At 49.8% G+C, this 22,949-nt stretch overlaps 1 protein-coding gene across 1 annotated transcript in view; it reads right to left on the bottom strand.

The window, feature by feature from the left end:
* The window catches only part of XXYLT1 (xyloside xylosyltransferase 1), a 189,446-nt gene that overhangs the window by 152,674 nt on the left and 13,823 nt on the right, over nt 1-22,949 (bottom strand). Inside the window, exon 2 of the mRNA XM_008061926.2 lies at nt 3,660-3,807. Within this exon, the coding sequence (XP_008060117.1) occupies nt 3,660-3,807 (148 nt within the window). The remainder of the gene's footprint in view (nt 1-3,659; nt 3,808-22,949) is intronic.

Here is a 22,949-nt window from a genome sequence, read left to right as displayed (position 1 = left end):
AGAAAAGGAAAGAAAGAAAAAAAAAGAAAATGAAAACTGTACAGCCTCACTCAGGAGCCAGCAACCCTAGTCTGTAAGGATCACCTTTGGCCCAGTAATTCTACCCTTGGGAGGTATCATTAGGAAAGAATCCTAATTAGAGAAAATAATCTTTATGCATGTGAATATTCATCATAGTATAACTTATGAAATTAGAAAAACTAGAAAGCATCTTGCTAGCTGAAAACAGAGAAATATCATATGAATTAAGGCTCAACTACTCAGTGGAACCATTCAAAAAATGTTCAAAGACTATAATTACAGAGAAAATGGTAATGTGACATTAACTGAAAAAATCATGATACAGCTTCATTTGTATCATTGTTTACTTTTTTTTAATGGAAATGAAGGCTCAATTTCAAATCCTCATATATAAAAAAATGACTCAGGATGATTTGAATATATAGTATAACTCCTACTTTACCTAAATTTTTATAAAGCTTCATGACCCAGCCTTCCTGGGTGGGACTAAGGGCTCAGGCCCACCCCATCCCCATACTCCATTCTCACTTTCTAGGGAATATTCTAGAAGAAAATGAAGAATTAGCAATGATGATGTTCACATAGTAGCATACAATTAATCTTTTCTTCTACTTTAATGATGTTTTCAGATATTCTTTCATGAATGAGTGTTATTCATAAAATAGAAAAAGAAGTAAACATATTTTAAAAGTAGTATAACTATGGAAGGATGACCCTTATGCTACAGAAGGGAAAGGGGGTCGGAGAAGCTTACACACAGAGAAATAATCTGGATTTCTAGGGCAAATACCAGACGGGACCTCTACGAGACATAACTCAGGAGCACACGTTTTTTCTGGCCCAGCCTTTCTGGACGGGACCAAGGGCACAGCCCCCAGCAGTTAGCGCCTCCATTCTTACTTGGGGAAAGAAAAAAAGAATGCAGCAAAAGAAACAAAATAGCAAGAGTGCAGCAATTATACTAGAGCAAAACATCAGCCAAAGCACAAAGCAACAGTAATTTCTACAATTAAAAACAAAAATGAATACAAAAAAGGCAGCAATAAAGAATCACTGTAAACTCAAGAGCACTGATGATGTCTGAAAACAAAGTGTCCTTCCGAGAACTGCAGGAATTCCAAATGCTCCTGCCCAGTAGGAACTCCCCAGAGCTGCCAAGTGTCCTGTCGCAGCCAGATTTCCTGGCAGAACACGTCCCAGATGCACAGGAAACGTCAGGGTTGCTCGTTTATTTTATCACTATCAAATCTTAGTAACTCCTAATAACTCTTTTCTTAGGAAGTGGATCTCGGGCATGAGTAAAAATGAAAACACATGATCATTTGTGGTCCTCTGCAGTGACCCTGGTGCAGCTCTGTCAGCTCACTGCACCCTCCCACCTGTCATGTGAGGTTACAGGTAGAGCTGAATGTGACCTGCCCAGGGTTATGCAGCCATTTAAGTGGCAGAGCCGGGACTGCAACTCTGGTCTGTCTGGTGTGGAAGCCTGCTTCCCCAAATAGCAGCTATTTCTGTCCCATCAGGTGGCCCATTCGTGACCTCTCTGGGCAGTGTTTGGTTCTGCCCAAAACACGTCTAGGACTCCTTCTCCAGCTCCTGACCAAGGGCCCTCAGAGGAAGGGCTGCACCTAGAGGGACACTGATCATCTAATCCGTTTACTGCATTGAGAGCAGGGCTCTGGCCGAAGCCTTTTCTCTGCAGATGTCGCCCCCAGAATCACTTCCTGGTGTGATTCTCAACGCTTGGGAAGCCAGAGGAAAGGCAGCCTGGGAGCTCCCTGACTCTTGTCATCTGCCCTGCACAGGGCGCTGCCTGGCTCTCCTACAGCTGTGGGAAGAAGTATCTTCTCCTCCCTGACAAACAAGGAGCAGTTTTTCAGCTGCCTCTGGGGACCCCAAAGCATCACAAATGCCAGTTCTCCCTGGCCTAGAGTTGAGCACACGATGACAAGCAGGCTAACAGCCGACAGGGAGCGAGGCAGGAGTCAGGGAGGTGAAGGGAGATTAGGCTGCCTCCTTCCCCACCTTGCCACCCCCACTCCAGGAACCACAGAAACTCCTAGGGGGATTCCCATAAGCCCTGGACTCTTTGGAAGGCAAGGGGAAACAGCTCCCTGGTGCAGCCTTTCATTTGACAGGTGGGGAAACTGAGGCCTAGGGAGACAAAGTGGCTCAGTCGAAGGCACACCAGTGGCTAGTGGCAGGGCTGGGACTGGCAGCTACATTTATCTCCCCCTAGAATCTAGAACAGAACCACACCCTCCTCAATCAGAGCCACCCACAGCTCTCTGGCCTGCCCAGAGAGGTCACATATGGGTTACCTGATGGGACAGAAATAACTGCTATTTGGAGAAGCAAGCCTCCATGCCACACAGACCAGGGTTCCAGTCCCAGCTCTGCCACTTAAATGGCTGTATAACCCCAGGCAGGTCACCTTCAGCTCTACCTGTAACCCCACAGGATGGGTGGGAGGGCTCGGTGATCTGACCTGGGTCACTGCAGAGGTCCACAAATGTTAGCTCTTCTCCCTGTTCCATTCATTGAGCTCATCTCCTCACTTCTGCAGACTCCCCCTCAGTGGAGCCCCCTGAGCCCTTGCCTTACATATAGGAGAACACGCAGAGGCTGCCATGGTGCTGAAACTTATCTGTGGAGACGAAGTCCCAGCCAGAATGGATAGGCTTGCTTTTCTCTTTGTTGGACCACCTGCCAATGGGAAGAGAGCTTCGACTTTCAACGTCTGAGTCCCTGGTTCACAAGGCTCCCTCTCTGTCACTTCTGGTATGTTGGACCAGATCAGCAGGGTTCCACCAAATGAATGGCCTGGCTGTCCCCCAGCTGTCAGGTCCTGCCTGGTAAACTGCTGAAAAAGTCAACCAGCCACAGTTCAGATAACTGCTACCCTAAGGCCCCAAACACTCCTTATCACCCCTAAGAGCCTCAGTTCCATGACCAGTAGCTGGGCACGACCCATGGCTCCAGAACCAATCAAGGATCATCAGGAGAAGCCAGAAGCCAGAGACACCCCATGAATTAGACCCTCCAAGGCTTCCAGTCCAAAGACAACCAGACCTGCCACACAAGCTGAATCTACCACATACAAGACAACTATATCTCGCAGCCCGGACAACTGCATCTCTCCTTCCTTGGGAAAGAGGTCCAGAAAATTCTTTTAACTCTGCATCAGAGTTTCATAAAAAGTCCTACTTTGTCATAATTTGTACCTCTCATATCTAGATTTGATATTTTAAAATCAGACTAAAATGGATTCAAACTAGAAATAACAGGATCACAAATTTAGATGGAGGATCATCTAGTCCAACTTGCCATTTTTCAGATGAATAAACTAAGTATGGAGGGCAGGGGTATGTGTACAAAAGGCAGAGTCAGAGCTGGAGCCCAGAGACCCCATACTGCACAACGCACACTGGGTCCTCACAAATAGGCCCCAGGAGCCACTGTTCTTGGTTCTTGTATGGGAAGCTCTGAGGGACACAGGGCTGGACTGCCTCCCTCGCCCTCCTGTGCACACTCTGTGGACCTCTTCTCTGATACAGGGCCCTAGCAGTGTCGGAGCCAGGGAGATGGATGCAAACGTGAAACACCCAGGGGCTGGTGCTCCTAGAAGTCCTGGTTACCTTTGGGCATGATCTGATGCATGGCGACTGAGAGGAAGAAGATGGAGTCGCTGTAGTAGGTCCCTGAGCCAGCACTGAAGTGCTTCTGCATGGCCTCCACCACGGGAAAGAGCTTGTCGGTCAGCACAGCAACATCATGGAAGATGACCTGCGGCAGGGCACAAGGAAATCAGCAAATCAGGCTCAGCAAACTGGCTCTCACCCTGAGCTCAACTCCCCAACATCCACCAGGGTCTAGAGGACGTGGGTGACTTAAGGAGATGCGGAACAATGGGGAATCAGGGTCAGGGCTATGCAGAGGCTAGCTGTGGGACAGGGACATTGTGTGGGGAGGGCGTATAGACAGGCATGTGCGGGGTAAGCAGTGGGAGAGAAGTAGGAGTGAGGACAGGGAACGGGACAGGACAGTCAGCTTCCTGCTTTTGAATTTCAGGCTGAGCCACCCTGAATGCAGTTCTGTGCCCAGTGACTAGAAACCATGTTAGTGTCTGGTCCTCAGTCTATCTGGGAGACTAATACTGCCTCGGGTATTGCCACCTCCTGGTGGGCCACTGTGTCCATTCCACAGGCCAGTGAGACGCTCCAACTCTACCTCCCTCATCTAAGAGTGTGAACAAAAGGATCTGGCCGCTGGAAAACAGAACCTGGAAAGTGCTCAGTGCTCACCCACCAACTCAATCAGCATTTCTTGAGCCTCTGAGACACTCTGGAGGCATTGTGAGATGTGTAAGGACCAGGTACCATTTTCCTCAAAGCACTCAGAAGCCTAGGGGTGTCACTAGCTGCTGCACTTTGCAATTTACAAAACGCTCTCACATATATACACTGATTCCCGTGACAACCCAGGACTTGGCTGAGGCACACATCACTATTTCAGCCTCTCAGTTACAAAGCAGACACTCAGAGAGGTTATGCCCATCCGAAGTCACACAGCTAGGAAGCATGGTCAGAACTAGAGCCTGGGCTCCCACTTCCCAGCACACACTCTGTCCACCACAAACACATCCTTCTTCCTTAACAGTGACAGACAAAGGAGGGAGGCATTGGCTCAACCAGCGTTGGAGTAGACAAGAGTATTCACAGGACCCTGATTGGTTTTCCTTGCCTGACACCCTTCCAGAAGATTAGAAGTACATCCCACATGTAGCCCCAGCCTTACATGATACCAAATGACCACACACTCGGCTCACACATGTCTGCAAGTTCCTCCTGTTGCTCTATGTGTCCCCACAGCATCGACACACAAGAGGTCCTCACGCCGGAAGCCTGGGTGTCCCTCCTCCTCCTTCCTCAGCACTCCTAGGAGTCAGGCACCATCATTATCTCTGGTGCCTAACAGGACAGGCCTGTCTCGCTGCCACCTGGCTGCTCAACCACCACCACATTGACTCCCAAGAACCCACCTGAACAGGTACCAGCAGCAAAAGGTGAAGTCACATGAAGCCCCAACTGACCTGTGTACGTGGTCAGCCGCCATGACAGCAAGAGAAAGGACAGGTGTAGGTGGTGCCCGCGTTTTCCACTACGTGGGCTCTGTTCCATCACTTACCTTTGTCCTTTCCCTCTCCCTTTCTGCCCGAGTCTCATGGTGTCACCTATACTCCTCACACCTCCAGAGCCATGTCTGCTTTTCTGTTTTTGTTTCTGCTTTTGGCCTGTATTTTCCTTATTTCTCATATTTCTTATTTCTCTCATATTTCTTTTTAAACTATATTTCTCTTAGCTCTCATGTTTGCATTTATTCATGGGTCTCCTTTAATTTCTAAAACACTATTTTTTTTCTTTGAGTTGAAGTCTCACTCTGTCACCCAGGCTGGAGTGCAGTGACACATTCACGGCCACCCTAGCATCGACCTGCTGGGCTCTGGCAATCCTTCCACCTCAGCCTTCCAAGCAGCCAGAACTATAGGTGCTTACTACCACACCCACCTAATTTTCGATTTAATGTAGAGACGCAGTCTCATCAAGTTGCCCGGGCTGGTCTCGAACCCACGGCCTCAGGCAATCCACTAACCCTCGCCTCCCAAAGTGCTGGGATTACAGGCTGAGCCACTGAGCCCGGCCTCTAAAACACTACTAAACTTAGAAAAATTTTTATACTGTATTGATCCTCATCGTTCCCTAAAACGTGTTTTATAAGGGGGACACTCAAAAAAACGGAATTATCTTTTGCAGGATGGGTACCTTGCAGCACAGGCTTCCCCCTCTAGGTAAGTACTAGGAACACATCAACATTAGCAGACCAGCTAGTATTGTTGCGAGAGGTTATGTTCAGCTTCAGTGAATTTTTGTTTTTGGAGATTCTTTCAACGTGTTTGCCCATTTCATGATGGTTGATTGACGAGCACACCTGCCCACACCATGCTGAGTGTTCAGCAGTTTTTGACCAAAAATGGCATGACCCCCAAGCCCTGCCCTCCCTTGTCACCAATCTCACCTCAAGAGACTTTTTTTTATTTCCCCGGATGAAAAAAATCCTCAGAGAGAAATGTTTTGCCGATATGAAAGAGGTGAAACCAAAAATGGTAAAAGCACTAAAAGGCATCTAAATTGATGAGTTCAAAAACTGTTTTGAGCAGTGGAAAAAGTGTCTCAATAAGTGTATTGCATCAAATGGAGAGCACCTTGAAGGTGACTGAAGTTTAAACATGTAAGAATATACAACTTTTTATGAATAAATTCTGGGTTTTTTGGGGTCTTCCTCCGTATGTAACTCTTTAAGTCTTTTATCTTTGTTTTAAATGTCTTGATATTTCTCTTCTAATATACTGTTTTCCAGCTGGCTTTTTTATTTTTTTTAGCTTTTTCTCAGATAGAGAATCCAGACCAGTTCCTGCTATTTCCCAACAGAAATCCCAAATTACGCCTCTTGCCTCCCATGCCCTCCTCCCTCACTCCATCTCACCCCTCTACCTCCTGCCTCCCACCTTCCAAACAGCCTCTGTTGTTCCCCTAGAGTCAAACATATATACTCACTTCTCTCTTCCCTTGGCTTCAAACTCCGATGGCTCCCCATTGCCCTCGGCTACCATTCAAATTCCCTGGCAAGGGCCTGCAATAGTGGCTTGGCTGCCTCTCCTGCCCTTGCCTTCCTTTGTGACCGGACAGAACTGAACCAGGCAGGCCCTCACCTGCTACCACACCTGTACGTCCTACGTCCTTGTAGGTCTGTACTGCTCTTCCTACGATCTGCAACTCCCTCTCCAGCCTGGCAAACTCCTGTCCAGCTTTCCAATCTTCCTCGCCAGCCTTCCCACAGCCTCCTATATCCTAATCACACAGGGGCTCCACTTACCCTGAATGACTCATTCTACAGGGTTCTGTTTCTACGCCTGCCAAACAAGGTACTCCTTGAGGCCAGAGGCTGTCACTGCCTCTGTGCCCTGCATCCACAGCCCCTGGCCACACAATAGGCCATAAACTGAATGCACTGCATTTCCAGCAGGTTGCTAAACCTCTCCCAGGCTTCATTTTTTCGTGGGTAGTTCAGAAATGACAACACCTACCTCCCATAGTGTCTGTCAGGATTATCTGGGATAAGCACCTAGCCCAGGTGTTGCCACGCTGCACTTATTCCTGTGTTAGCATCCCACCCCTCCCATCACCTGAATCCCCTCCCCTCTCAGCTCAGCCTTCAACCATGGGCCAGCTTTTCCCTCTGAGCCTCACCACACCTCCAAACTATCCCTGGAAGCTGCAGTTACACAAGAAGCTGGAAGCCAAGAGGGTTCTCACAGAAGCAGAAGCCTCAATGTTCATCAAAAAGAAAGAGAAAGAATGTATACATGTGTGCATACAGGGCAGAGATTGCCACGGCCAAGTGAGAGGAGGTAAAGGGGCATCTGCAGCCAATGTGTGCCCCTGCCAGCCCCATCTCACCCCAACGCTTCCCTGGAGACAACTGCATCCCATCCACGTTAATAGATTTATGAGGACAAACTGTACTCAGTACGTTGTTCCAGATGCCGTACTGCGAGGCTGCTCCAATGCATATTTCATATAATAAATCTACTTAAAGATAAATGAATATGTTGCATGGGATAGGCTTTATGCAGTAAGAAGCAAAGTACAGGCACTGCAAGTGTAAATCAAAACGCCCAGACTTCCCAAAGTCTAAAACCAGTCTCCCCAAGGACAGAGTAGAGTCTGGCATACTCTGGGGCCCCAGCCCAGACCACATTCTGTGCCTGGCCCTGAGCAGCAAAGCAAGGGTGGAGAGAGGAAAAGAGAGGGAGGAGGAGGAGAGAGGAAAGTTCACCCCTCCATCCTTCCCTCAGGCTCCCCACTCAGGAGCTACAGGAAGAGTAACAGGAATATAAAGTGACTCCCACATTGAAGGCAACTCGTCATTGAGAAAATCCAAAACAATGTTTGTACCAAATTGGAATATATGATTTTTAAGGGTGTAGACAAAAAAGCCAAATTACTATTTGTATGTTTTATTAATTTGCTTACATATGAACATTTAAAATAAATCCCGCTGATTATAAATACTTTTTTCCACACATAGCTTACTAAATAAATAATTTCTTTCCAAACCCTTCAGGTGCGTTAACAGTAACACCTTTATCAATCCTAAATCGAGTCACTGAGAGCACATTAATTGTGCCAGTTGTTTAAAATGTGTTGGATATAGTTAGTTGTAAATTTATATAGGATGTTATTATTGGAAATGTTACCCAACCCACAGGAACCTGTGCTCCATATCATTAAAGCAGTTGGTTTTTCATCGGCCCATAATCATATATTCGCAGCCATTTACTAATCTTCCTTTTATTAGTATATGTAACAGACTTGTTTACAACACAGAGGTTCCACAGTTATATTCCACAGTTGTAATTAGGAGATCAGAACCCCCATTCAACCCAGAAACAATGATTAACTATGTGTTAAATTTCTTTTGCCTACTCTTTTTTTTTTTTTTTTTGAGTTGGAGTCTCACTCTGTCGCCCAGACTGGAGTGCAGTGGCCACTTCCGGCCACCGCAGCCTCGACCTGCTGGGCTCCAGCGATCCTTCCGCCTCAGCCTTCCAAGTAGCTGGAACTACAGGCGTGCACTACCACGCCCAGCTAATTTTTTTATTTATTGTAGAGATGAGGTCTCTCCAAGTTGCCCAGGCGGGTCTCAAACCTGCGGGTTCAGACAATTCATTCACCTCAGCCTCCCAAAGGCGCGGGATTACAGGCTGAGCCACCGAGCCCGGCTTTTTTGCCTACACTTACCTTTAATTCTGACAAGTGGCATCTAGAAGCATCTAAATTCAGTAATGACTGAGGTTTTTTTTCAGACTAAGGTATCCTCAAAAGGTACTTTGTTGTTCAAAATAAAGTATGTAATAGCGAGATGCTATGTGAAATTTAAAAAAAAAACTTTGGAAAGACAACTCTTTTGAACAGGACAGTTGGGGAGGAGGGGGAAGCAGGGGTGAGTCTGCCTTGTATTCTACCATGCACAGCACATTCTTGACACTTCCAACACAGGGAGGTTGAAGCTGCCAGTCACGGCAGAGCCTGGTGCCAGGCAGGAGCAGGTGTCTTTGCCGACCTGCCTTCTATGTGCTGGCACAGAGAAGCCTGAGAGCCAGCACACTGCTCCTCTAAACACTCACCGGGGACATGAAGTCAGGCCAACTCCTTAGTGCAACAGGGCAGAGAAAGCTCATTTATCACTTGGCCTGCCCCACTGGGAGCCAAGTAGGGAGGCAGCAGGGGCTGGCCCTGAGCACAGGAAGATGCCAGGTTTCCAGGAAAGCCCAAAGACTGCTTGGAAAACAGCAGCTCCTCAGATGCAGGAGGCAGTGCCACAGCTCGGCCAGAGGCTAAGGATTGCCGTTGTCTCTGCCCCATGCTCAGCCAGAGGCTATCCCCTGAAGGGCTGTTGGAAGGGAGGGTGACCTTGCACAGCTCAGGGAAACCTACCCAAATTCAGCATTTCTGGTGCTCCCAATGCTGCAGGAACAACAAATAGGTTTTGACTTGTTCTGAGGGGCTGCCTGGAGTGCTGGGTAGGAAGGATTCGGCAGCAACATCTGGACTCAGCAGGAAAGCATGTCATCATTAGCAGAAATGCTGGCTGGCAAGCATGCCCCCCCATGGAGTTATCATCCCAGTTCGGTAGGCATTCAGTTTGGGCTGGAATTACTCCAGCAATGGGGAGTCAATGACTCCTGAGACTCAACAGGCAGAGCGACATGTCAAGAAAAGCCCAGTTCTGGGTTCAGATGCGAAGATGCCACCTAGGCACCTGGCAACGATGGTCAAAATACTTAGATACCCTAACTCATTTGCAAAATGAGAAAGAGTCAGGATGACTGCCTCATGGGGCTCTTATGAGGAACACAGTGGGAGTTCAATAAAGATTGGTTGACATTGTTATTACCCACATTCCAATAAAGTTAAAGTGTGTTTCCATCCAAGAATATCTAGATTTGATTTGTTCTGCATTTACACAGTCTTAAGATACCACAGACACTAATCGGACCTGTCAGGCTCTGTGATGGTCAGGCCCTTCCTCCTGCTACACTCAGCTCACACCTTGATCCTGCCTCTGCAGGGGGCTGCCCAGAGCCCACCCAGAAGGTTCCTTCCAGGCTTTTCATGCTTAGGTTTACCTATTTGCAAACTGTGCTTCTAAAATTATCAAGACAATCCAAACCCACAGGTAGATTAAACACAATCTGAGTCAAAGGGATATTCATGTATCAGAAAAAGTCACTAAGTAGGGACATGTGCTCCCAGCTAGAAATAACATTTCCCCAAGCCAATCCCCTGCTCTCAACCCTTCTCTTCCTATCCTGGCAGGACACCAGGGAACACCTGAAGAAGTAGGGCAGGTCTTTCAGGGACTGACACATACCTGGCACATTCCCAAAGAGGCACTGTACATGAATTCCCAGAGCAAGGGTAGGTCCCCACGATGTCGTCAGCCCTATAGGTTCCCTCAGAAAGACATGACAGAATGATTTGCTCTGAGGGCAGTGGGCGAGAACAAAGTGGGCACCACAATATGCTGGAGTTCCCTGCCAAGGCTGGCCAGCTCCCACAAACACATTACTAGTCTGTGTGGTCTTAGTAATTGATTCCGACAAGAATTGAAGAAAAAAATTTCTAGGGGGAAAATAATGGTTTTCTCATTAACCTGCACTGTGAATGTGAAGGCATGTTTCTGTGAGGGAAAGGAAATCTGCTAACAGACTGACAGTTTTTCAATCTCCCAACATGTCAAACACTTGTACACCTCAGGGCCTTTGCATTGGCTCGCCCCTCTGCTCAGAATACATTCCCCAGAATCTTCTCATGCCCCAATCCTTCTAGCCATTCAGGTATCAGTTCAAATGTCATCTCCTGAGATCTTTTCTCACCAAAAATTAGCTACCCCCCACCAACGAACACACACATGCACACACACAGACTCACGTACGCACACACAGTCGTCCTGGACATTTGACTACCAGATCCATTTCCTGCATAACACTTATCACCACCAGACACATCATATTCTTTTTTTAAAAAAAAATTATTTATTTATTTTTGTTTTAAAGACATGGGGTACAAATCAGGGTGAGGTATACAAATGGTGACATGTCATATTCTTAAGTGTTGAGTTTGTCTCTCCCAGCTCCCAACCAGCCTGTAGGACATCATGAGGGCGGGACCTAGCCTGTCTTGCTTATTGCTATGTATCCACCCTTAGCCAAGTACCTCATGTGCAGTGGAGGCTCTGTAAATGCTTGCCACAGGTAGGAGAGAGTTGAGATCAAAGAATCCAGAGAGGAGGGGCAACATGACACCATCCCAAGGCAGAGCAAGAGCCCTGCAGGACCTGAGAACTTGGCTGTTCCTTCCCATCCCAAGATCCCCCTAGTCCCTGGTATCTCATGTGCTTCTTCATCTCCATCCCAGTCCTTTCCCAAAGGACAGAACTCTTTCCAAGTCTTCCAGGTGGGACTTACTCCAAATCTGCTTTTTACTTCACCTTTAACCTGCTGGTTAGGATGTCCAGCAGAACTGGGCTGCAATACCTCACTTTGTCAGTAGGAGCAGTTTGTTAGTTTGAAATGGGAAAGGCCAGGCACAGTGGCTCACACCTGTAATCCCAGCACTTTGGGAAGTCAAGGCAGGAGAATTGCTTGAGCCTAGGAGTTTGAGACTAGCTTGGGCAACATAGCAAGACCTCATCTCTACAAAACATTAAAAAAAAAAAAAAAAAAAAAAAGAACTAGCCAGGTGTGGTGGCACGAGATTGTAGTCCTAGCTACTCAGGAGGCTAAAGCAGAAGGATCGCCTGAGCCCGGGAGCTCAAGGATACAGTGAGCTACAATCATGCCACCACACTCCAGCCTGAGCAACAGAGTGAGAACCTGGTGCAAATAATAATAATAATAATAATAATAATAATAATAAAATAAATGGAAAAGGTTAAAGTAATAACTGATGTGCAGTTTTTATGAGAAAAGAAAAAGAGCCACAGGTTGGGACCCTCTCTAATGTGACTTTTACCACTTCTGCAGGACGTACTAGGAATAATTACTTGTGTCAGGCAGAACCACAAGCAGCTGAAGAGGAAAAAAGAAGACTGGCCAGCTAGTTTCTAAAGTCATTTCCAATACCCATTCTCAAGAATGACCCAGTTTACTAACAGTTCCAAAACTACAACACCTCCCACCGGCCCACAGTCCTTACTCCAGGGCATCCAGTCATTACAACACCTGTCTGCCCTCTCCCCTCCCTCATGTCCACCTCACACTTACTGCTCCATCAGTAGATTCCAGGTAACTAGAGCTGTAAATTAAGGTCCTGGGACTCCATTTTAATACTTACAGACTTATTTTGTTGCACAAAACACTGGAAAAATTAGTAAAAATGCTTTAGAACTTTGATTTCACAAATAGTACCTAAGGAGAGGCTAAGAAGAATAGAAGGGGGGAAAAAGGTGAAACCATTCAAAATATATGTGAAATAGGTAATACTGCAGCTGTTCTAGGACATTATGAAAACTGTGAAGGAAACATCCAAACGACCTGATTTTAGAGACCCTTCGTATCTGTGGGTGCAGCGATATGTTCAAAGGCCACACACAGCACTGGCAGCCAGGAGGACTCAACACACTGAGTTCCCTGCCTCCCCTAACCTTCTCCTGGGTCCCTGCGGCTGACGTCAGAACCTGCTCGCCTAATTCGCCTAATGCTTCATCAAAGCCTTCACTAAATCCCTTCCTGTAACCTCAAGAGTTTACACCCACCGGGCGATGTTCAGAACCAGTACATCTCTAAGCAGCACCACGCTGCACATGGCAGGCACATGGCTCCCAGCAAGCACATGGCACACACACATCAGGCACAAAGAACACAACAGGCACAAAGCTCATATCAGGCACATGGCACACACATATCAGGCACATGGAACATGACCGGCACATGGCCCACCACAGCCACATGGCACAAGATGGGCCACAGCACGAGACGGGAACATGGCACACAGCAGGCACGTAGAACACAACAGGCACATGGCTCACATCAGGCACATGGTATGTGACAGGCATAGGGCTCACCACCAAGCACACTACACACGGCAGGTACACAACAGGCACATGGTTCACACCAGGCAGATGGCACATGACAAGCACATGGTACAAGATAGGCACACAGCTCACATTGGGCACACAGCACACTGGCATCTGCTATTCATGAGACCACAAAGAAACGAAACAAAAGGTGTGTCAGGCAGCAATGTAGGCAAACATGGGCTCATCAATCCTCGCCCTTTATTATCAGGCCCTTTATAAAGCAGGTAGCATGGCCAGGGAGGTGAAGGAACCTGCCCAAGGTGACTTGGCGGATGGCTAAGGCCCTGACTGGAGCCCAGGCCTTCTGATCCCAGAGTACACACACCCTCCCAGGCACCAGGGACTGCCCTCTCTTCACTTTTCTCATTTTATTCCCTCACTGAGGGGCCCGGCTTCCACTGAGTGTCCACCACAACCCCAGCCCTGTCACAAGAGGTCAGTGTATTGTCTGCAGCCCTCCTGATGCCACATACTTCAAGTCCACGTTTGAATAAGCTGGAATGGAGAAAAACTCAGCATCCCATCTAGTAACTGCCCTCTTCCTGATGGATCCGGAATCCCTGCACCACTCACCACCTCCCTGGGCCAGGACGATGGCCTCCCAGTGGGTCTTCCCTTCATGCTATTCTCCACACAGCAGCAGAGGCAGCCCCTCCTCTCACTCAGAGCCACAGTCCTCACTGATGTGGGCTGGGAGCTGCCCTCCTCCCGCCACCTCTGAATTGGTGCCCATTCTGCACACCCAGGCCACTGCGCTGCAGCCTCGGACACACCAGCCCCTTGCACCTGCCACCTGATGCCCTTCCCCAGCGCTGTCTGGCAAGCTCTCTCCTGCCCTCGGGTCTTTTCTCAGTGTCATCTTCTCAGTGACAGCTGCCCTGCCCATCCAATTAAAAATCACAACCACCCCCCAACTCCTGATCTTCTGATCCTGCTAACACACTGTATAATTTACTCACCTGCTAGCATACCATATAATTTATTCATCTGCTTTTCTTGGAACAAAGAGACAAAATGAAACCTAACCCTTTTTGCACTCCTGCTTCACTGCCTCCTGTGCAGCAAAGTAGACAACTCTTATTAGCTCACTGAATCTTCTTTCTGCCAGGATGTAAACGCCACAAGGGCAGGAACACTTCCCCTGCTCCGTCTCTTCTGCTCACTGATACCAAGCTCCCGCAAGGTTCCTGGCACATGGGAGATGCATAGTAAACACTGGTTGAATGAAGGCTTCAGACAGCAGCAATTCTGGATGGAGTTACATGGACCTTAAAAATGTCCATCCCCCGGCCTGGGCAACATAGCAAGACCCCATTTCTACCAAAAAATCAAAAAATTAGCCAAGTATGGTGACACATGCCTGTAGTCCCAGCTACTTGGGAGATCGAGGTGAGAGGACTGCCTGAGCCCAGGAGGTCAAGGTTGCAGTGAGACATCATCATGGTACTATATTCCAGCCTGGGTGACAGAGTGAGACCCCAACCTCTCCCCGACAAAAGAAAAAAATGCTTATCTCAAAGAAAGCAGTGCTCCTTTGCTTCTGGCTTTTGTGAATGATCCCTGAGTGGCAGCCTAAGCTTTCTTCTGCCAGCATAAATCTACACCAGCAGTAAGCCCTTAGGATCTGAGGACATTCCCTAAAGCTACATGAAAGCACAGGCCATTTAACTGAGCACAGCCCACACTGCAGGGAGGAGACAGCCAGGTCAAGAGAGCACTAGGCTACGGTGGCTCTGCAGGTCAGGTCCTCCACCCCTGCCCCGACCTGCTGACTCCCCAGGGCTTGGGCCTACCAGCCTTTGTCTAGGAAAATGGAGGCCACTTGCTCAGTGCAAAACTCAAAGTGGGTAAGCAACAAGCATAAAGCAAGAGACCATACAAATTCCCTCAAGGGACTTGCTGTGTAACCTGTGGCTAGCTCCTTTGTACCTTGCCAGCCCCACTTTCCCTGTCAGAAACACAGAGGTGGAATCAGGCCAGGCTCTCAGGGCTTCTCATACAGCCCTGAACCCACCCTGAGGAGAGCGAGGCAAGGACAGACCAAGGTAAGGCTGAGGCTCAGGATGGAGTCCGGCTGGACCTGAGTAAAAGGCTACTCCACCTCTGGCTGGATGTGCCCTCCCCCCTGCCAGCCACCACAGAGATTCTGAAAACGCTAGGAAGGTTGGCCCAAGTGCCTGCACAACCAGGAAGTTGACAGTGGCACTAAGCCCCTCGCATCTGCCCTAGAAGTTTCCCTCCAATCCTATTCCCAACACTGCCCCCAAGTTTCTACTCCTGTCTCAAAGGCAGCAGCATCCACACCAAAAAAGGGAGTGCTGCGGAGAAGAAGGGGTGGGACAGAGACGAGTCACCTGGAGGAAAGCCCAGCAGGGTCCCACCAACCTGAGGATGCAGGCACCCCTGGACAGGTGTGACCCCAGAGACTCACGGAATGCTGTGTACACAGGTGTGTGCCTGGGTACTCACCACAGCAATGCTTGTGGTGACAAAAAAGTGGCAACCGCCTAGCCATCTCTCAAAGGGAAAACGGATAAACTGAGATTCACCTCTAATGACATATTGCACAGCAGTTAAACGGACCAAAAGAGACTTTCATGTATCAGCAGGGATAAATCTCAAAATCATAATGTTAAATGAAAAAAAGATACATAAGAGTGTTTTCTTTTTTTTTTTTTTTCGAGTTGGAGTCTCACTCTGTCGCCCAGGCTGGAGTGCAGTGGCTGCTCCTGGCCACCTCAGCCTCGACCTTCTGGGCTCCGGCGATCCTTTCGCCTCAGCCTTCCGAGGAGCTGGAATTACAGGCATGCGTTACCACACCCGGCTGATTTTTTGATTGATTGTAGAGATGCGGTCTCGCCAACTTGCCCAGGCGGGTCTTGAACCCGCGGGCTCAGGCAATCCACTCACCTCAGCCTCCCAAAGCACGGAATTACAGGCTAAGCCACCGAGCCCAGTTAAGAGTGTTTTCATAACTGTTTAAAACATGCAAAGCAACAATACATATATTTTATACATACACATAAGTGGTGAAAGTACAGAAACAAAGAAAGTTGCACAAGCCACTCTAACCTCTCATTTGTGATGGTAAATACCTCTGGAAGGAGTAGGATGGGAAAGAAATAAGATGGGCTTAGCTGTAAAATTTTGTTCCTTTAAAAGAAGAATCTTAAGCAAATACAGCAAAATGTTAACATCTATTTAACCTATATAGTGAGAACAGAAATGCTTGTTACAATTTTTTTCTATATTTTTTTGTTTTGATTTGTTTCATCATTTAAATTCTTTCATGTTAGGTGAGAGGACTGCCTGAGCCCACGGGTTCGGGACCAGCCTGGGCAACCTGGGGAGACCTCATCTCTACAATAAATCAAAAAATTAGCTGGGCATGGTGGCATGCGCCTGTAGTTCCAGCTACTTGGAAGGCTGAGGTGAAAGGATTGCCTGAGCCCAGCAGGTCGAGGCTACAGTGGCCGTGAGCGCACCACTGTCCTCCAGCCTGGATGACAGACTATGATCCCAACTCACAAAAAAAGAAAAAAAAATTATTTAATGTCTGAAAAATCAAATTCCACATGAGAGAAAGTAGGGCTGTGTCATGTCAACTAGCAGGCAAAACTCCTCCTGATGAAAAGCCAAGCGCATGAGCCCTGTGGAACACCACTGCTTGGTCCTGACCCTCATATGCTAACTTGTGGGCTCAGAGCCACATAAGACTGGAGAGTGTCCCTTGTGAAGGGTCAAGGAAGGCTTCCTGGGAACGATTCAAAAGGAAAAAAAATATATATCCCCAGAGATGTTCTCTGGAGTGTTATTTATAGTATGAAAACCCAGAAACTCACAGAATGACCTACAAAAGAAACATATCGATAGCTTATGCTGCAGTCATATGAACAATATACACAAGACACGAGAGCATGATGGAGGGATGTGCGTGACACACCCACCATGTGCGGGTCTCTATGAAGTGAAATGAGCAGAGAACAAAATTCCCCTGCTCTGTAAGTTAGGCCTGCCAGAGACAAGGGCCTAGAGAGAGCATGGGAAAATGAAGATGGAGTGTTAGAACGAGATACACAGCTTTCCACTCTCTGCAGAAGTGGGTCACGAAGGGCTCTCGGTGGGGCCCGTTCACTGCACCCCATCTGTCCCCCCACTCTAAGCACTTTCTTCCCCCACTTTCTCACACCTTCTCCCCACCACAGCCCAGGGAATAGGCTGTGTCCTATAAGCTGTGTCCTCTCATGGGGTGACACTGTTCAACTCCCCCATGGGCTCAGTCTCTACCACACTCTTACTTGACATGTACACAGGACATAATGAAGTAAAAGGACCATGGGATTTCAGTATCAAGCATGCTCTTTTACTTTGTAAGACAAACCTGAGCATGGAGGAAGCCAGCTCGCACACCCCAGGTGCAGGTGCAACTACTGCACTGAGACCTGACCTGACATGGGATGAGCCAGTGACCAACTAACAGGACCCAGAGACGGCATTCTAGGGGTGGGTACGGCCACTTGAAGGCAGGACACAGGCCTGGAGGGCCTTCACAGGGGACAAGGCAGCCACATATAAGGGCCACACCAGACACCTAGTATGTGCTGGGCATAAACAGGTCCTTTACACACATTCATTCCCTTCATTTCACCCCCACGCTGATGTTTAGAAGTAGGTGATGCTACTATGACCTTTTGCAGATGAGGAAGTGGTTCAGAGAAGGCAAGCAACTAGCCATTGTCTCCCAGAGGGATGAGGTAGGTCTGGAATCCGAGCCAGGCCCATCTGTAGCCAGCACCATACTCTTTCGAGAAACACCCGCCCATTTCTATGCTGGTGCACCAGGAGAGAAACATCAGACCCGGACCTGACCCTCAAGGCCTCCCAGTCTGTCAAATTCACCAACACTGCAGGAGAACAGGAGGTAACAGCAGCATCAGAAAGACTAATAAAGGTCATAGGTCTTCAGAGGGAATGCATTCTCTAGGTGGAGAGTTTGAGTCGGACAGAGGCATAAAAGGAGGTATCCGGAGCACCCAGCTCACACTATGGGGGGTCCACTGCGGAATGGCCAGAGGTCCCTGTGATGGACACAGCAGGACCAGGGTTGCAGGGATGCCAAACCAGGTGGGAGACAGCAGCGGGGTCCCTCACCCCACATGGTTTCGCCACATAGGCTCAGTTCTCCAGAATGGGGAACAGAATCAGACGGGAGGGCACAGACTCAGAGAGGGCTGAGCAGGCCCAGGGGATGGGACAGTGGGAGCTCGTCAGAGCAGCTCTGGGCCTGTGTCTGAAGAGGTCATGCAGCTTTAGTCAGAGCAGCCGCTCGGCGGGTATGAATCAAAGCCTTTCAATGTACACAAAACACAGGCAACCACAGAGTCATCACAGGTGGCTGAGACCCAAAAAATGTGCCAGGCTAGGAACAAAGGCAAAAGACAAACACACACACAGAGGCAAGCAAGACCCAGAACTGGCTTCAGAAACAAACAAAAGGGAATGCAGGCAGGGAGACGGTGGGGGCAAGAAGTCAAAAGGGGAACAGGAACCCGAGGCCAAGGCCCAGGCCCCCCAGTCCACCTTGTCCACTGACCAGCTGTGTGACCTTGGGAAAGTTGCTTTGGCCTCTCTGGGCCCCAGTTTCCTCACAGGTAACACAAAGGAACTGGACTCCAGGACCTGAGACTGGACTCCCTCCAACCCAGACCTCTTGTGACCTGTGGCCAACGAGAGAGGTGGGACTCCAAAAAACGCAGCCCTAGAAGACCCCACATTCTCAAAAGGGGCTCCCAGGTGGCGCCACAGGGCAGAACCTGGAGGAGGACTGAGAGGACTGTCCCATCCAGGTCTGGGACTCCCCTGCTCTTGGTGAGCCTCCCAGGGCCTCTCAACCAGCCAACCAGGGCACAAGGACACCCAGTGAGCAACAACACAGGGACACCGCGGGAGCCCTTCTGGTGGGGCCCGGCTCTCACAGAACACCCTCTGCTTTGGAGGGACAAGAATGAACTGGCAACATAAGCAGGCAATACGGCATTTAGGCACACTGTCGAGAAGTCAGAAAGCCAGGGCTCCAACCCTGCTCTGCAACTCCACAGCGCATGGCCCCGTGCAAGCTGCTGAGTCTGCTCTGGGCTCAGGATCCCCAGCGGCACCATCTCTTCCTAGGGAAGAACGCCCACCTCCTTAGGAGATGGCTGCTCTGAGGAGTAGATGGAGGAACAAAAGTAGGATCTAGCGTGGTGCCTGCCACCTAGGAGCCCACATGATGGTGGCAGTCGTGGTCGTTGACAATAATGATAAACATCTGAGAGAGCTCAGGCGATTCCACCCTCCTCACTCCTCACCCTCCTCAGGGCTCAAGTGTAGCCAGGCTTGGGACAGAGGCCAAGAAATGAACCCACACCTCCCAGAGGGGCTAAGAAGAGTCAGCAAGGACTTGGTCAGGGTCATTCTGGGGACTATTCCAGAAAGGGGTGAGCAACGGCCTCAGTGCCCCCCAATCTCTCGCCTCCCATTCAGGACACGTCTGGAAAGGTTGTGTGCTTGTCAACTTCTAGCACCATTCACGCACACCAGGAAGAGATCCACAGACTATCACTCAGAGACACTGAAAGGCTTGCCAGTGGAAGCCGGGGTCAGAGGAAGACCTGGAACCCAGGAGGTCTAACATCTAGGCAGGACTCTGCCTCTCATACTTGAGCTGAGCCGAGGGCCCCAGGGTGGGGGCAGGGCTTGAAGAGCCTGCCAAGGGTGCTGCCTGCCAGCCGGGGCTCTGGGCAGACCAGGCAACCACTCCAGTCCCAATCTCCCAGAGGTCTAAGGTGAGGGAGACAAGTGAAGCCCTCCCACATCCCCAGTATCTATTCGTGGCAACACAAGGTGGAGAGTTCTGAAACCCAGAAAGAAATCTCCAAAACACACCTGATCTTCCTGGCGAGTCTCGGGCTGGATGACTTCCGTGGGAGAACCCATGTCAAGAGGCACCATGAAGCGTTCTTTATGATCACAAGGCACTGGGGGTGGCAAAAGCTCCAAATCATGCAGGTCTGAGCAGCTGTGCCCAGTGGCCCCACCACTCACTGCCTGTGGCTTTCCCTTACATGCCAGAGCCCATGGCACAAACACATAGCTCCTCCAGGCCACAAGCTTGTGCTGAGTCCTACGCCACACCAGGTCCTGTGTTATGCCACATTCTGAAGGCACATGCACTAAGACATGGCCCCACCCTCCAGCAGCTGGCAGAGGGGCCAGTGTCAGCACAGTGAGAATCAAAGGAAAAGGCTCACCAGGGTGGAGATCAGAGTGGGTCCCCCAAAACTGGCACCCACCAGAGCTTCATCTTGAAGGGTGCAAGGGCTAATCAGATAACGAATAGAGGAACAGGTGTTCAAAAGGAGGAAGCACCTGAGCACAGTCCCAGAGGTGTGAGGTGAACAGGGATGCTGAGAATCCAGGCAGCCCAGGAGGCAGATCCCTATGTAAGCCTGGCATCCCGGGGGACAGCTGGGCTGGCCCAGGCTCTGCGGCTCTCTGCCGCTCCTGCGCTGGACCTCTGACTGCTGCTGACTCTCTGCCAACCCAGAGAGCCGCACTTCACTCAGCCAGATGCCCCTCCCCCAGTTGCTCCCCTAGGTCCCTCGCCCCCTCCCCATCTTCTGGTCACAACTCTCCTGGCAGGTACAGGAGAAGGGACCAGTCTGTTGCCCCAGCTGCCTCAGTTCCTTCATCTCTAAGATGGGCAAATCCCATCCTACATGGATGCACATTCTCAAAACTTCTTGTCCCCCGGCTCCCACCCCAGCCTCTCCATCCTCACAAAGCAACCCTGGGCACAGCTGGAATCCTCTGCCCTGTGTCTTCCTGCGCCCTAGAGAACTAAGCAAAGCTGTACAGGTTTTTCAAACAATGAGTAATCCGCCTGTCACAGCCAATGAAACCCTTCCAGAATTTCACCCTGACCAGGATGCACGGCACTTGACATTTGAGTAATCTCACAGAGCTCACATCCTGGCCAGCTGTGATGTCCTGGCAAGAGCAGGGCCACCTCACAGCATTCAGAAGGCCAGAGCTTCAGTAGGTGAGGCTGGAAACCCCACTCAGGGAGCTGGGGCAGGGGCCAGCATAGGAACAAGCTCTGGGAGTATGTGGGTCTATTCGAGGGCATGTGGGTCTTGTCTTTTTAAATCATTTACAGTTTACACTTGGCTGATCCCCAAAAATGATTATAAACAATTGGTGTCTGCAATCAGACCAAAAAAACAAATCAAAACTATTAAGAAGAGGTAAACAAAACATCAAAAATGCCTACAGCTTACTATAAACAAGTTTCAACGGAAACCCTCTAGAAACTAAGGAACATTCACAGAGACGACCCTATCTCCTAGAAGACGCACCAGGGTCATGCATGCTGTCTGCACAAGACTGCAGAGCACAGATGCCAGCCAGGAACACAGGCGGGGTCAACACCTGGGCTGGGCTAACACCTGTAGAGCCTCTTGCCCAGAGCCAGGCATGTGCCAGGCTCAATGGGGAAGGGAGGGACGAGGGTGGGGGCCTTGCACTTCTAGCAGGAAAGGAAAAGCACAGATGCAACTGAGCGTCAAACAAGACTACAGTGTGGGGCACCCTCAGAGAGGGGCAAACAATGCGGAGGGCAAACATGCTGCCAAGGGGTGAAGACTGTGGAAGGGAGGAAAGGTGGAAAAGGAGAAAACACTGCAGTTTGGAGAATTGAGGAAGATCCAAAAAGAACCTGAGGACACCCTGAAATAAACCTGGGCAGAAGGCTGTTTTTGGTGAGCTAGCTGCACTGCTCTCCAAGGGAAACAACAATCGTAATACTTGTCTGGTGGGGAGACAACATGATGGAAAATCAACAAGTATGTGCCTTCTAGGATGATGAGAACTGGAACACTGTTCCCAACACCCCATTAGAAGCCACCATTTACGACCCACCTGCCATGTGCCGGGGGGAGCTGCTTCAATTCATCTGTAATCTGAACAGCACACCTGCTCTTTCAGCCCCTGGCCAGACCTGAGCAGGACAACAGGGGCCGGCCTTCAGGAGACTCGACCCACCAGCAGAGGACGCTCAATTGCTTAATCGGGGCTGCTTAACAGTAATCACCCCAATAAATACAGCAAATGGCTTTAATTTGAAACACATTAAGTTAACAGCAGGCTTCCCACCAGCTGACAGGGCCTGGTCCAGCTGCTCAGAACAGGCACAGAGCTGCCCCTTGGGGTCAAGGGCTCTGCGCTTTGGAGGAAAGGCGTAAAACTCGATGTTGCCCTGGTCATCGCGGCCGGTCCTCCACAACCCACAGGACAGTGTGAGTCTCCCCGAGGGCAATGGCCAGCGCCCTAGACGGGAAGGGTGTGAGGAAGGGCAGCAGGGTGTCCTTCCTGCCAGGTGCCCGGTGCACCTGGCGCCTCTCCATCCCGGCCGCTCGGAGCGCAGCCGGGCTCCTCCTCCCAGGAAGGGCCTCCCTCCCCAGACACAGGCCAAGATGCGGTCATCTCACTGCAGGGACAGCGCGTGGGGTCCGTGGGACAGGCCTGTGAGGAGGGAGTCCGGCCCTTCCGACAGCTGGAGACACGCAGCCGGCCGGGCCCACGGCTGGACCAGCTCCCAGAAGCGCCGCACCCACTGCCTCTCGGAGACTCAGGCAGCTCGCCCAACGCCACACCGTGCCGAGACTCCGAGGCCACCCCGCCGCCTC

This window comes from Carlito syrichta, unplaced genomic scaffold (genome assembly GCF_000164805.1).
Source record: "Carlito syrichta isolate Samal-C Ts95f unplaced genomic scaffold, Tarsius_syrichta-2.0.1 Scaffold305641, whole genome shotgun sequence".
NCBI classification, from domain to species: domain Eukaryota; kingdom Metazoa; phylum Chordata; class Mammalia; order Primates; family Tarsiidae; genus Carlito; species Carlito syrichta.
This window is presented reverse-complemented; position numbering and strand designations above follow the sequence as displayed.